We start from the raw sequence: 15,270 nt of genomic DNA, 5'->3' as shown, positions 1-15,270 counted from the left end.
CCACATGGAAAAGGAGAGCCACTAATTCATTTCCCCCTCCTGCCCTCATTTTAATCTCCTCTTGTAGAAAGAGGGCCCTCCTGCCAAGAGCTAGCTAGTGGCGGAGGGCGTACAAAAAGAGAACGCTGCCCCGTAATAAAAGGGCCAACACTAATAATTGAGGGTATTAGATAAACCCGAGGTACAAACAAATGTCAAACAAACAAACAAGACAGGAAGGCGGGAAGGAGGGGTGGTGGGAAGGTCTCGCAGGAGGGAGGAAGGCATCAGCGACAGCAGCAGAGTCACTTAGCCTCCTGCCAGCAGACCTGGTGCCAGTGTTTTGTCACAGGGACCCACTGCTGCTAGGCCTTGTCATTAGGCTGTGGCAACGCAGCAGGAAGGATAAACAGCCATTACATCAATTACACCAGGAACCTTGGCCGCACACCGAGCACCTCTCTCTTTTCGTCTCTGCGTGTCTCCTTCTGTCCTCTGGCCTCTGCACTGCCTGCCAACACCACGTCTGTACTGAACACCCCCTTCAGGGAGGAGGCGGGAGAGGGAGAGCAGCGAGGGCTTCTGAGGCGGCGGTACCCACCGGAGCCCAGTGTTTTCTGTTCAAGTTGAGGTGGACTGACTGCTTTTTCCTTTTGTCTAATTAATGCGAAGGCATCAATCATTTCTAGACATGAGTATTGTGGGAATGAAACAAAAAAAAAATGGTGTGTTACCTTGCGTCACCATTTTAATATTGTATAAAATCTCTGCAATTTGTTATCCTTGGCTCTTTTGTTTATTAGCGTCTTTCTTTTAGCTAATGAACCACTGATTCCATCCTGTACAGTTAATCCCACCGAAACACTGTACATAATATAATCCTGGCCTATACAAGTAAACATGAAGAGCTGTTACCCTGCGGTTCAGGGTGCTTTTGCTGCCAAACTTGCACTGATCTTGGGCCAGGCTGCTCTGAGACACCTTCCTGTCCATGTCTTCGTGCCATCCTGAGAGAGGAGGGGAAAGGAAGAGACAGGGTCAACAGATCAACTAAGTATCACTACGTTTTAAACGAGACTGTGTTAAAAACAGAAAACAGCATCCGTGTTAATCAAATGTCCTAAACTCCATGCAAATGTCCTCATATTTGTATATATTAGAATGCGTTGGGTGTAAGCGCTGGTCTTTCACCCTCAGCAGGCAGTGCATCTCCGTTGGTGGGGGTTGCCATGCAAATCCTTCTGGCCGTACTGAGTCCTCTGCTGTTGAGGAATACTGGCAGGTGGACGATGTTTCTCATGTAGTCGTGTCCGTTGATGTTGGAGTCTCTCAGCACACTGTTGAGGTTTTGGTTGATAGCCTTGATGATAATATGGGGGTCGCTGGCAAAGATCGAGATAAACGGGCCTTTAGAGAAGAGGACCCTCACCTGGAATGAGAAAGGAATCATAATTTAGTTCAACATCCTTTTAAATTGCAGAAAATATAATATTAGCCTGTTGAGTCAATGTTTTCATTCATGCTCCAAGACACGGGGTTTTGAAAGTGGACTGGGCTCGAGTCATATGAAAAACATAGTTTTACCCACAGCAGATCACTCTGGGGTGTCTAGTGCTTTAATGTGAAAATGGGTTGGTGTACAATCTAATCAATCTATGACTTGACTGCTCAAAGCAACTGTCAGCTGTAGTAGTTAAACTTAATGACTCCTGTGAGAGCTGACTCACATGGGGCTGGGGATTTCCACCCTGCTAACTAAAGGACATTGTCCAAGTGTCACAGGACATCGATTTGTGCTACATGTATTCATGGTTTGTTAACCCCTGGCCAGCACCCTCGGGCTCGCCCCACAGGACGATGAACCTCCGTCCCTGAAGCAGCTGTCAGCACCATCAACTAAGGCGCCATCACATGATGTCTGCATCTTTTAATGTCTGGTGGGAAAACTACACAGACTGACGGGGCGGGGGATAAAGAATTCATTTGGTAATTGATAAATGTGTAACCTAAAAGAAGTGGATTCCGGAAAGCTGTCTGAGTCTCTCGCATCAGAAAAGGGTTTTAGAGTGACTGGGAGGTGCTCACACAGATGAGAAGATTACATTAGCACGCAGGAGGTTGCCATCTTCTCCGGGATTACTTCACCAAATAATAACATTTCGCTAAAGGAAATTATATTACAGCAGCTGGGAGGAAGAAATCTAAAATTGGAGGCGAGCTGCGGCAGCTGGGAAAACCAAGGTGGCTGCACTGCACCAGAGATGTGTGGGCTCTGTGCACAGGTGAAAGACCCACTTTAAGTGAAGGACACATGGCATCTGTTCCACAACAGTCCGTCTCCTGGTTACAAATGTTCTTGAGTGGCAGATGTCAAGAAATATAATTTTTTCATTATCTTGTTACCGGTTCAGAGGAAGCTGCTCTCATCTTTTATCTGCCCACACATGCAAACACACACCGTGTCCAGCATCTGCAGCACTTTGTCCTGTTCACAAGCGTCCAGCCCATCAATGATAACCGCCATACGTGTCTGGTTCTGGGTGAAGCCATCGATGGTTTTAGCCATTTTTGACATTAGCTCCACTTCATGCTTCAGAACCTGGTTAGAGACATGAAAAACACAGTGACTCAAAGCAATCTAATTTACAATGTTTATGCATTACAGGAATTTGATTGGATTAGGAAGTACAACTTCATAACTTCGTAAGCAAATGGAATGTCCCATTAGCTATGACAACAGGATTTCCATTTACCCTTGCTCAGACACAATTACTAAAGTGCATTATTCTACCTTCATAAATCCCTCACTCTTGAGCCTGTGCAGGTTGTTGGCAGCACTGTGCAGGCGTTTCCTCTGGGAGTTGAGGACAGAGTCGGCCACCTGCCACCAGGTCCTACAGTTGAGCAGTAAGGCCAGGCCAACCACGCTGGCCATGCCTACCAGCACTGCATTTACTGTCAGATTCTGAGGGTCCACCTGAAGAATCAAGAGAGTGAAACTCAGTCAAAGACTTTTACATTTAAGCAGAGTTGTGTCTACACAAAGTCAACTTGGCAGACCCCCTTCCCCTGTGGCTACTTCTGCCCACATGAAGCCTCATTGTTCTACCCACTGCCTTTCCGCTCTCTTTAAACACGAAGAATATGAATCTTGGTGAACACAAATGAAGAATCCACATTGGAAAACTCATCACAAACAACTACAGAATTACAGATTACAAAGAGCACAACGACCGGGAGGATTTCTTAGCAAAGAACTAAAATACAGAAACCCATGCAGTATTTCAGGATAACTCGACCATCTAAATAAACAGCTTTTTTTCCTTGTTTAAACTCACCTTAAAGATTGCCAGCAGTGCCATACCAGTGATCAGGCAGCCAAGTGTCAAGGCAAACAGCACAAACGAGGGAACACAACACGTTTTCTTCCACTTTTGACCTGAGGTGTTGGAGGAATGTACACAGTGATATTAGACAGATAAACAGAGGGGACAAAACAAACACCATATTTTGGCATTACCCCTACTGCACCGTCACATACTGATACCATTGAAGAAGTAGGTAAATGATAAACAAAACACTGCTCAACAGTTCAGTACTTTATTTCAGCAGCTGTACTGTTGTCTGACCTGTATTTATGTTAGTGGAGGAATGGCTTCAAACGACCTTAGAATTGCCATAGATCACACATGTTTGTCTTGTCATGTGTGTTAATTGTGGTGTACAATTAAATAAAATGTGTGCAAGACAGAGGTGCACCAGTTTCTAACTTTTTTTCTTATTTTGTCGTTGGTGTTAAGCAAGTAAGCAGCACTTTACTGCTGGCTACCTTCGTGTTAAAACCACAATACACAACCAGTAAGGAGGTGGGCAGAGCAATGGGACAGAACTGAATGTATCTATCTCGGAGTTAGACAGATGTGAGGAAGATGATAGCCAAGCAGAACCACAGAGGACCACAGCCTGCTCAACAGGGCTGTTTACCACAACACAATTAACTCCCTCTAGCTTTCTTTTTCTCGCTCGCTCCCTCCCTCTCAGGGTTTCTCTGATGTTATTTTTTTTTTTTCTCAGTGACCCAATAGCCTAATTTGTATAGTGGCCCACCGGGAAAACTCCCAGTTCTCCTGATGGCCATTTCAATCTTGCATGCGGGTATTTGTTTGTCGGTGTGTGGCAGTGTCCTCTGAGCGGTGGAGCACCACTGCAGAATGCTTATCGGAGGAACACTGCAGTTAGTTTGAGGCAGTGCCTTTGTTGATAAAAGCTCCATCGTGAGTACAAGTGTCCCATCCTTCAATAGCTTTTCCATGAAAATAAAAGGCAATTATAACTTAATTATGACCTGGTTGAGTGTGCTATTAAACTGCGTTACATATTTACTATAATTTTAGTTGCATTGTTTCAAGTGTACATAACACAGCATTTAGATGTCATTATGAAAAAATATTTGTAAGTTATCAGAAACTGACAAATAGTTATATCGAATGTAAATGTAATATTCTTTATATTCTCCAAAAAAGTTTCATTGTGACTGTGGAGTGATGTCACCATAACAGTGATGTCACCTTGGTTCTCATCGTTCTTGAAAACCCTGAACAGCCTGGTGGCAATGAAGCCAAACTCCCTCTCACAGGCATCGGACAGCGTGGCAATCATTTCAGCCATGGACGTCTCCCCTCCAACACTGGATAGACGATTGTAATCGGTGAACAAGAACCTGTATAACATGTGACAGAGAAACAATGTTGTGTTCTGCTCAGTTACACAGCAACCATATCACATACCAAACTTTATTCTGGCAGAAAACTGTAGTGACGAGTTTTTCTGTGTCTGTCACCTGACGGGCAGGGCACGCGTGGTCTGCTCAGGAAGTTCAAGCGGGTTGACAAACATCAGTTTGAGGAGCAGCTCCAGGTAACCGACCTGACGAGCCAGACGGGTGCTGATGGCCCACGTCCAGTTCCAGCTCTCCCTCTCACGTCGGCTTCCAAAGTACACCAACACTGGATACAGGAAAAGATGCACGAGGTCAACATCGCTAAAAACAATATCATTATCTTTACCCATATAAATATTTGCTGTGTCAGTGTGTTTAATTTCAAGTATTAAACATCAACAGGCTCACCTCTTAAAGGTCAGTAAGAAATTCAAGTAAGGGGAGTAAGTTGATATTAGTTGTATTATGGCACCCTCTAGTGAGCAATGCAACTATAAACATTTTGTTAAAATCTTTCCAAACTCATCTGATACAAAAATGGAACTGTGACACATTACCAAGACACGTGTACTCATATTTATGCTTTTAATTTGAGAATATTTTCAATATATGAGCTAGTCCACATAATAACTCTGAAGCACCCCACGTACTCTGATAACAGAATAAAAAATATGTCATACTGAAATACATATGGACACTAGCGGGGGTCAAAATATTTTTGGGTATGTTTTGCTGGTCAGAGCTCGATGATAAACCCTGCCCTACATAGTCTGTGGACAGCAAGATGGCAGAGTAACAAAGCTCGATCTGTGTTCCAGCCCTGAGCATCTGTTTTCCTTGACGAATGAGACCCAACCAAGTCCAGAAGGAGGTTGCTGCTAAACTGACCTTTCACTCTCATCTCACCACGGGGCAAGTCAAATAAAATCTTTCCACAGTCCTTCAATATCCTCACCAAAAAAGATGTAGAGCAGGGCCAGGAGGCTGAGGGAGACGGCGATTGCCAACTTGGGATCAACGGTAAAGCCCAGGACAACGGCCACTGAGCCACAGAGGAGCAGGGTGAGGAAGACCACCAGCCAGGAGAACTGGAACAATGGCTCTACCTGTTGGCCCGCAAACGTCTTCATCTCATCTGATAACCGAGAGAACAGGAGAGAACAGGAGAAGCCAGAAAAAGAAAACAAATTAAGAAACTGGAAAGTCACTGCCCAAACATTTCTGTACTTTTTACCTCTGTGTGAGATGGTTTTTGGATGCTGTGGGATTACTTACCCTCCAATTTCTTAAGAAGGAAGGACTTGCCGCTACCCCACTGGGCATACAGGCCAACACAGATCGGTGGCTGCATGGTGGGCTCACTAAGGATGTCTGCTAAAGCGCTACTATATAGGTCATACCCCAACATGTCTCCATCTGACTCGGAAGGGGACAGGTGCTCTGAGAGAGAAAGATAGAAATGTCAACAAATGATAAACAGTGTAGAAGAAGTTCAAATGAAGCCATTTAACTTTTTTTTCAATTTCCGAGCATCAAATCCACATGCTCGTTTTGTAATACTTCTTTCTGCATGAAACGTAGAAATGGTTCGTACTGGCTCCAAATATCTGTGTCAGGATGCTTTTCTGGTGGGTGCAGTCGATGTTGTATGGTGTCTCCCCAGCTTTGTTGGGGCGGTATAACAGGCGGCCATCTTTAGGGTTCCTCAGCAGCAGCTCGGCCAGCTTTCGGCTTCGCCCTCGAATGGCAATGTGGAGGGGCGTGTCTGCTTTCTGAGGGAAGAAAGAAAAGCACAAGACTGACAAAATGCTCGTCATTGAAAAACTGAAAACACAGAAAACAGAACATCCAGTTCACTAACGAACACCATAAAAGGTGTTATGATTCTTTTTTTTGTGTGTTTTATAAAGCACCTTGTCCACTGCAGACACCTTGGCTCCTTTATCCAGCAACAGTTCCACGATCTCTATATTCCTCATTTTTGTGGCTTTAATAAGTGGCGTCTCTCCTTCCTAAAACACAAACACGACATTTGAATTCAATTTCAAACTTATTTAGGACACAGAAGTCCGTGCACATGACCTTCAAATTTTCAATGAATCACCCCTACACATGAAAAAAGATATCACATACATCAGTCTTTCAGAAAGAAACGCCAGAGTCAGCTCTAATAAGGGAATATTTATATTTATATAAGCCCCATATTTCTGTTGTTAGTTCAAATACAGTATGAGAAATCAGGAGAAATACAAAAACAAATCAGAAAATTGAAAAGTGACAATCAAGAAACTCACAGGGTAAGACGGATGCATTTTAATCCTTTACAGCTAACTATGCGTACCTTGGTGCAGCTCTCGGTGTCAGGGTTACACTGCAGGATGTCTCTCACCATGGTAGCATTACCTTTCTCCACTGCCCAGTAGAGGGCTGTCTTTCCATCCTGATGTGGAGAGGACACGACAATGAATTGCTTGTGTTATCTGACAAATAATTATCGGTGTCAGAAATGTAATGAGGTATATTGACCAGTGTGCATAGCTGAGATTTCAGTAATAATATTCTGTATCGCACCTAGCAATTGAATCATGTGTAGTATTATGTATAAAGTGTCAAAGTGGGTTTATATAGCAATAACATAATGCATCTGTGTAATTCTGACCCATGGATGAAGGTTCACTTCTCCAAAAAACAAAAGGGGTAAATAAACAGTATTGAGCAGCAGCGTTACATTTCACACGGAGAACACGAGAGGGCCTCCTACCTGGCCCCTGACGTCAATATCAGCATATTTGTTGAGCAGAGCTCGGACTATCTCCACATGACCTCCTCTCACTGCCCCAATCAGCATTGTCTCCCCGCTCTAAAGGAGATGAGGAAATGGAGAAACAGGAACTGAATGTTATTCACGTTGTATTACATATCAACCACTTTGCAACATCCTATTGGCTTCCAACAGCCAGCTGGTAATGCTGTGATGGTGCGTCTCACCCTGTCTGGGATATTGACGTAGGTGCCGGCGTCCAGCAGGTCCTGTACAATCTCTGTGTGCCCTTCCTTGGCAGCAATGGCGAGGGCGGTGTTGCCATCCTTGTCTGTCATGTTAACATTTGGGTTCCTCTTCAGCAGCTCCTTGACGACCTCCGTGTAGCCACCTTTCACTGCCACAATCAGAGCTGTCATCGAGTTCTGCAGAAAGAAGCAAGTTGCACATGTGAGGGTCCCGCGAACCCTGGTTTTTCTCTACACTAGTGGGTGCTGGTTTTTAAATGTTCAAATGGCAAATGCTCAGTCGTCAAACAAGATCATTCTTCACAGCAACAAACTGTATTTCTAACATGTTGTCTGTTTATCTCGGCAGCTTTGGGAGTCACAACAGGCTTATAACAATCTATTACTAAAATCTCACTTAAAGAGCGCAATAACTCATCATCTCATTAAGTCCCTTAATCACATACAAATTAACTGCTCTGCAACATTAGCTACTGCAGCGCCATCTGATTGTTGATACTAGTGAAACAACCACATCACTCAGTTTGTGTCAGCACAGAAGCCACATGACTCGAAAGAGCACAGATGTGCTCGCATCACTGACGTAATCAAGTATTTATTAAAATGGTTTATTGTGTTTGTGGCACTCGTTGGCACTCAAAAACTAAAAAATAGACAATTTTCCCTATTTTGCCCGGACATATCTAAGACCGTTGTCTGAAGTTTTTAAAAATCATTTTAAATCAACTTTTACTTCAGGCCAAAATCAAGAGATCGGTCCTCTCTGTTCATTCATGGGCGGGCAACAGAACGTCAGTATGCAGTGATCAGTGGGTTACAGTGGACGCTTCCGATTTCAGTGCTCTTAGGAAACACTGACAGAGAAAAATACACCAAACAAATTAAGATGGCCAAAGGAAAGTAAGAAGAAAAGGAAACTGACAGGGAAAAAAAAAAAAAAAAAAGACAAGGAGAAATGCAAAAGACACATCTGTATTCGTGTGGCCTGCAATTGGTGGAAAAACCTGATGGGCTTTCAAAAACATATGCAGCTAGCCATACTGCTTCTGGAAAGGTAAGTTGTATTTTACTCTGTAGAGGCTATATGGATATTTTTTAGCCAGCTACGTTTGTCGGTGCTTTTGCCCTGGTAGCTAACGTTAGTATACAACTGCCCGGATACTTGTCATTTGTGGTGGACAACAGCTTGGCTGGCTGTTTTAACGATAGCGGTGAAGCTTGTTGTTAGTTCTGCAGCTAATATTACCCGTAGTTAGATGTGACTAAGACGCGTTCATGCGGTGACGTCACGGTGATGTGGGAAGGAAGGAAGGGAGTGCTAACCGCACCGCGAAAACATCCAGAAAGTTGGCCAAAATACTGTTCCTGCTGACTGTTCCTATCGTTGTAGATAACTATTAATCAAAAATAATTCACCAGTCACACAGACAGTGACACTGTAACTTTTCTAGGTGAAAGCATGACCACCTGGGATCTCAATCTACTCACCGCTCCTTCCTGATCCACATCTGCTCCGTTGGCCAGAAGGTGCATCACACTCTCATAGTGGCCCTTCCTGGCGGCCCAGATCAAAGGAGTAGTGCCATACTGCGAAGAAAAGAAGAAAATACGATAGCAGTGCGTAAGACACGAGTGGCAAGTGATGATTTAGTCCACAACTTTTTAATAACTATCAAGGAAGGATCAGAAATAAAGGAAGCGATGAGAGGAAGAGATGAATGGATGTGGACCAAAGCACTTGATTTTTTTTTTTTTTTGTAATCCTAACCACTAACTACATCGTCTGTGTGATTAAATACAAGTAAATGATGAACATCTGTCAGTGTGTAGTTACCTTGTCTGAGCAGTTGACCTTGGCTCCGTGCTGCAGCAGGAGATGGACAATCTCTGCATGGCCTCGACCTGCCGCCCAGATAATGGGGTAGACGCTGTACTGTTGGGGCAGAGGACAGCGGTGAAACCATGCTGACAGTAACTAAGGATCAGTGTCGGGCCTGCGGTCAAACAAATTGCTTTAAGCTACCTCACATGACTGAGAGCAGATGATGAGGGGGGCAAGGCACTGTGCAGGTGAAGAGCAGGGTTGTTGCTCTCAAGCTTACTCACATTTACAACTTCTTTACAACCAGGGAGATTTCTCTGCATTTAATGAGTTTATAACATTCCAACCAAAATAATAATAATAAAAAAAAACTGAATTTCTTTCTAAACAGACATATAAACATATCAGATGAATCATGTAAGAACATAGATGCCAGTTATGTTGTCATGTATGTTCAGTCTCAGTACCTGTCCAGTGATATTTGGGTTAGCTCCTTTTTCTAAAAGCAGCTGGGCCACATCTGTACGACCTTTATAGGCTGCCCACATGATGGCAGTCCATCCTCCCTGAGTAGAAAAGACACAAAGTACAGTTAGCTTTGTAGATAGTTTAATAGTTCAATAAGATGGGGAGAGGGGAGAAGACGTGTTCATGAAAATAACAAAAACAGATCTACATACGATACATGTCATACTCAGAGCGTATAATTATAGGTTTTTCATACTCGGGTGCGAGGGTTGGAACACCATTAAATGTGAGGCTTACAAAATAGTTGAAATCTAGGCAGATTTTGTGTTAGGAAAATGTGCTATTTACAGACAGGGTGACAGATAGGGTGACTCTCCTTCCAATGAGTGAGCAGCAGCACACAGCCAGTCATCGCAGTGGGATTAATAAGCCACACTGTGATCTCCTGAGCAGCTCAGACACACCCTGAACACTGATGAGTCAGTTGATGTCCTGAGTCACTTCCACAAAGTCAAACAGGCCAAGTATTTAAACCCTACATCTTATATTACATAAGACAAAATAGGGAAATAAAAAAACCTTTCAGAGTATAGAAGAATATAGAAGTTTTATAAATCTTTGACACAATATAATGATCGATATAATGATTGTTCTTGCTCGATACGACTGCATGTTTTAGCATTTCTGCCCAGAGGCATACATTATCTCTTCAGCTACTCAGTCCCAGGTAGTAAACATATGCATCTCATCTGCATGTTGCCAGGAGCTTAATTAATATTCAGAAAAGTTACTCCAGTTTGGTCACAGACGACTTGTCTGCCTCTAACACATCTGGATCAAATGAGTCATATTGCTGCCCCATGCAGAGACAACCAGAGCTCAGTAAATGGGATTACTACAAGAGAGGAGCCATCACACTGAAAGTAATTGCATTATATGTCCATTTTCAAGCTAATGGATCATCCTGTTCAACCAGCACTTGGACTGTCATACCAAATAGAAAACATTAACGTATATAAAATGAAATACCACAACTTGATCATATTTTGAATTGCATAGGCAACATACGGAGAGTATCCAGTTAAAGCTTTTGAACGTTTCGAGTACATTCAGAAGATCGATGTGGTATTGTATTTTGCTGTTGAGCTATAACTTCTGTTTCCAATAAATATGATCTGTCAAGTCATCCTGGTCCTGAGAATACATTATTAGAGTTTCTCCTTGCTCCACCCTTTACCACAATATATTTATTTTTGCTTTATTTGTTAAAAAGAAAGCATAGATTGCTAAAAGCTAAGGCAAAAGAGTGAGGAGGATAACATGAAACACAAGTTACTGGCTTCGTGTTGAAACACGTTTCATCCAATAGGAAACCAGGATGCCTTTCCCCCAATTGTCCTGGCTAATTTATTGTAACTTTTGTAAATATTTTGTTTTATTTAATCCAATACCAATGTAAGGCCTCAACAGAAAATATGATATCAGTTATGACTACACAGTATCCATTAGATTTATTTGAGTAAACTGCATGTTACAACTTTTTTTTTTTTGCCATATAAAAGACTATAAATGAATAAAACAGTTCCTGCGAGTCTATATTCTCACCATGTCTCTGTGTTCCAGGTTAGCATTGTTCTCCAGCAGTTCCCTCACCACCGCAATGTGTCCCTCCTTAGCTGCCGAGATCAACGCCGTCCAGCAATCCTGCACACAGAGACAACCTGTTACCGTGAAAACTCCCACCGGACTCCACGTCCAGTTGACAAAGCATCTATCAGGGCAGTACATGGGACAGCCAGAGATGGTCCGAGCTCTGTACCCACCAGCTGGTCATACCAGGTGCTCATGGGAAAACGGTGTCTCATTGACAGACAGAAGTGTCAGACAGTAAAGTGTGAGAGTCGAGAGTGGCTGCAGTAGGTAACGCTTCTCCTGTCTTCTTCTAAGCTCAGGTTGGAGCATATGACGTGTAATAGCAGGCTACACGGGATGTAGGTGAGATGTTAATGAGAGGTGTGTGCGCCTAAGTGGGAGGGCGCATGCACGCCTGAGTGTGTGCGTGCATGGGGGCTGGCATCCGAGGACAGGGTGTTGCCTAGCGGGTGGATCCTGTCATTTAGTCCAAAGCGTGAAGGTAAAAGTGTGTAATAAGCTGTCATTATGGCTCTTGATGGCCCATAATAGCTGAGGACTAAGCCCCAGTGTGGTGAGTTCAGCCAGACGGAACATACAGACCACACGTTACGTCTTCATTGTGAAGCGGATGATGTGGTTAAAATGGCCGCATTGTTTTTCACGTGTGGACTTCACATGTGTGGTGGTGGTGGGCTTCATGTTAACCAGTGTGAGATGTTGTGCGAGTGCACTTGCACGCTTACAACATCATCCAGGTTTACGTTGGCTCCTCTCCTAATGAGCTCCTGTACGATCTCCAGATTGCCCTGCTCTGCCGCCACCATCAGGGGAGTCTGTCCATTCTGAAACAAGGAGACGGGGAATAAAGTGAGACGATGATCTTTAACACACACATGCCATGTGGACTATACTCAATTTTTCTTTTGGGCAGATTAAAGTATGATTATTCAAATTGTTTGTTGATTTTTTTTTTTCTTGATGTCAACGAATCTAATGAAAGATCTGAAATTAAAAAGTGTTTGTGTGTTTCTCCAGCCTGCAGTCTGTCTGTGGCCCCATACTTTCACTGTACTGTAAAAAAAAAAAAACAGCTGTGCACTGTAGATTTTTTGCAAATCCAACACAAATGTAACTCCTCAACTAAACAATGCATTTGCTGTGGACTGTGTTAAAATGGGTATCCTAAGAGAGTATTAACAGCAGCAGGATGTCGTACAGTGGGAGTGACATAAAAATGACTACAGTGCCTTGAGAGATGAACATGAAATAAAGGAAAATGTCACTGAAAGCAACAGGAATCATTGACAACATATCATTTCATTGGCATTAATTTGTCCAACAATAGTCTGATGTGTAAATTGTAAATACAGGCATCAGACTTAACGTTGCTATGACAGCAGCTATTATAGTACAAAATACTGTACAGGTAGAGTGGAGATGTTGCATTTGCTTTTAATGGCTTTCCACATACCAACCTAAATTCTCCCTTTGTTTCTTTCCATGCATTAAAACTATGACAAACATTGAGTACCTTAAGCCTATAAAAAGTTTTTAACCCCCTTAAAAGTGTTCACATTTTACTGATTTACAACACTGAATCAAAGGAGACTTAATATGGCTGATAGATGAAAAGCCCAGTACAACGGAAGTAAATTCTTTTTACGAGTACTGCAACTCTAAATCTAAAATCCCTTGATTGATGATATCTATGAGCCTGTCTTTAATATATCGTCGTCTCTTTGAGCCAACAGGAGGGTTGTCGTTACATGGCCGACTTACATCGCTGCGACTGTCCACTTCTCTAAACTTCTCCAAATGTGCTTTGATGGCAGCCAGGTTCTCCTCCTCCACGTAGCTGAACAGACTCTGGACGGCCAGAGAGGTCATCTTCAGGGAGGTGGTGGTATCCATGGCTGACTGATGACCACCTGTACACCACTGTGGAGCGAGAGGAAAGCAGATAAGCATTCACAAAAAGCAGCAGGAAAGAAACAAGATCTCTCCGTCTGGCTTGCGCAGCTAAATGTACGGCACCTCGACGAGACAAACAGAAAAGTTAAAAGCATGGCCGGGAAGAGGGCGTGGTGCATCTTTGAAGTGATGCTGTGGAATAAAAAAAAGCATGTTCAAACCCAACACAAAGAATCGAAAACAACCATCAAACAAGTAAAAAAAAAAAAAAAATGGAGACTTTAAAATATAAATATAGATTTGGCACATAAAAATCCTCAACCTTTTTGGACAAATTTGTGTGTGTGTGTGTGTCTGCATTTCGGTGACCATAATATTTTTTTCTTAAAGGATGTTTACGGTTAAAACAGGACAGTGCACTGAACAAGCTCATTAAACAAGAGCTGACAGAGGGTCTTACTTCTTTTCAGTTTTGTTCAGCGTGTCTGCTCATGCTGAAAATATGAACTGAAATTTGAGTATAATGAAGGCAGAGCAATCAAAATGATCTGCACAAGATAGTTAGCCAAGTCATCAAAAAGAAAAAAACATGAAGACAAACAATAGTCTTTAAACTTCTTTGATCTAAAAATGACTCGGACAATTGGTGCACTCGACTGTGTGCTCCAATTATTTCGAGGCCGGCCTCTACTGCCTATAATTGAACATTTTTAAGACTTGTGTGTATACAAGAAAAGAACAGAGTTCTTCTCAAAAGTACAATAGGTACAAGATTGCTCACTATTTACTGAAACTGCTTTGTATTGATGGTAAAATAGCAATTTGGCAATTCTCTGCAACTGACAAATCAATGCACACAACCCACTTCAGGGAGATCATCTCTAATTAGGCTGCACCATTCTGAAGAATTATCTTGAACCCAGACAGAGACAAACATGTTCCTCTATTTATTAATATTATGAATATTACCCTTTAACCTCCCTTACTACACTAACTATTTGGCAGTGACTCCTTACAATATACTCTCAAGATCTTCCACCGCACAAGAGAAAAACCCTTAAATGTGGTTGCCTCTGCTGTGTCAGGAAGTCGCAGATCAATGAAAAACTCATTAATGATTCATCAAGTTGGGCTCTTCCATCATGGTCAGACTTACTTCCTGCCAGAGCAACACAGAATTAATCAGCTGCATTCATTGCTTGCGAGTTGCCGTGGCAATGGGATTCACATAATAACTTCCAAACATGCTGCTCAATATTTTCACCATAATCCTTGAGACAAGCAGCTCAGGCTCGGGTCAATAAACGCTTAAATGTCACATGCCCGCTGGGCTGTCAGTACAAAGGCCCAACAGTCCAGCCAAAATCAGAGCAGTCCATCAATGCATATCTACATGACCTTTCTATTTTTTTTTTCCTAAAGTCTGACCCTATTTCTTCAGTTAGGGATCACCTGCCAACTGTGCTGCCATATCAGATAGTGTCATTCATAGGTAAACATTTTTATTTTTTTATTTTTTTTAAATCCTTTGTGCATAGTGACGGCACTAAGGGCCTGTTGACACACCCTCCTCAGCTCCTTGTCTCTCAGCACAATGGGTGGATGATAACGCCACACAAGAACCAATCAGTAAACATGTTTGCACTCCCCCTCTCTTTTAAGTAGTGAACAGACCAGAGCTCACACACATCCCCGTAACAAAACACACATAAAAACAATAAAAGCC

At 42.7% G+C, this 15,270-nt stretch overlaps 1 protein-coding gene across 5 annotated transcripts in view; it reads right to left on the bottom strand.

The window, feature by feature from the left end:
• Positions 1–15,270, bottom strand: part of kidins220a (kinase D-interacting substrate 220a) — a 44,485-nt gene that overhangs the window by 27,159 nt on the left and 2,056 nt on the right. For all 5 annotated transcript variants that reach the window (XM_069152316.1, XM_069152318.1, XM_069152319.1 and 2 more), the window contains exons 2-21: positions 13,413–13,571; positions 12,377–12,475; positions 11,604–11,702; positions 9,998–10,096; positions 9,543–9,641; positions 9,197–9,295; positions 7,688–7,885; positions 7,461–7,559; positions 7,041–7,139; positions 6,613–6,711; positions 6,294–6,471; positions 5,975–6,139; positions 5,655–5,834; positions 4,820–4,985; positions 4,548–4,699; positions 3,318–3,418; positions 2,771–2,956; positions 2,438–2,578; positions 1,171–1,408; positions 895–986 (exon numbers count right to left, since the gene is read on the bottom strand). In XM_069152316.1, the coding sequence (XP_069008417.1) occupies positions 895–986; positions 1,171–1,408; positions 2,438–2,578; positions 2,771–2,956; positions 3,318–3,418; positions 4,548–4,699; positions 4,820–4,985; positions 5,655–5,834; positions 5,975–6,139; positions 6,294–6,471; positions 6,613–6,711; positions 7,041–7,139; positions 7,461–7,559; positions 7,688–7,885; positions 9,197–9,295; positions 9,543–9,641; positions 9,998–10,096; positions 11,604–11,702; positions 12,377–12,475; positions 13,413–13,544 (2,721 nt within the window). In that variant the 5' untranslated portion in view covers positions 13,545–13,571. The remainder of the gene's footprint in view (positions 1–894; positions 987–1,170; positions 1,409–2,437; positions 2,579–2,770; positions 2,957–3,317; positions 3,419–4,547; positions 4,700–4,819; positions 4,986–5,654; positions 5,835–5,974; positions 6,140–6,293; positions 6,472–6,612; positions 6,712–7,040; positions 7,140–7,460; positions 7,560–7,687; positions 7,886–9,196; positions 9,296–9,542; positions 9,642–9,997; positions 10,097–11,603; positions 11,703–12,376; positions 12,476–13,412; positions 13,572–15,270) is intronic.

The sequence above is a fragment of the Embiotoca jacksoni genome, unplaced genomic scaffold (genome assembly GCF_022577435.1).
Source record: "Embiotoca jacksoni isolate LCO1_2020_lvr unplaced genomic scaffold, fEmbJac1.0.p SCAF_18, whole genome shotgun sequence".
In the NCBI taxonomy this organism is placed as follows: domain Eukaryota; kingdom Metazoa; phylum Chordata; class Actinopteri; family Embiotocidae; genus Embiotoca; species Embiotoca jacksoni.
Note: the sequence above shows the minus strand (reverse complement) of the source record. Positions and strands in the feature narration are given on the sequence as shown.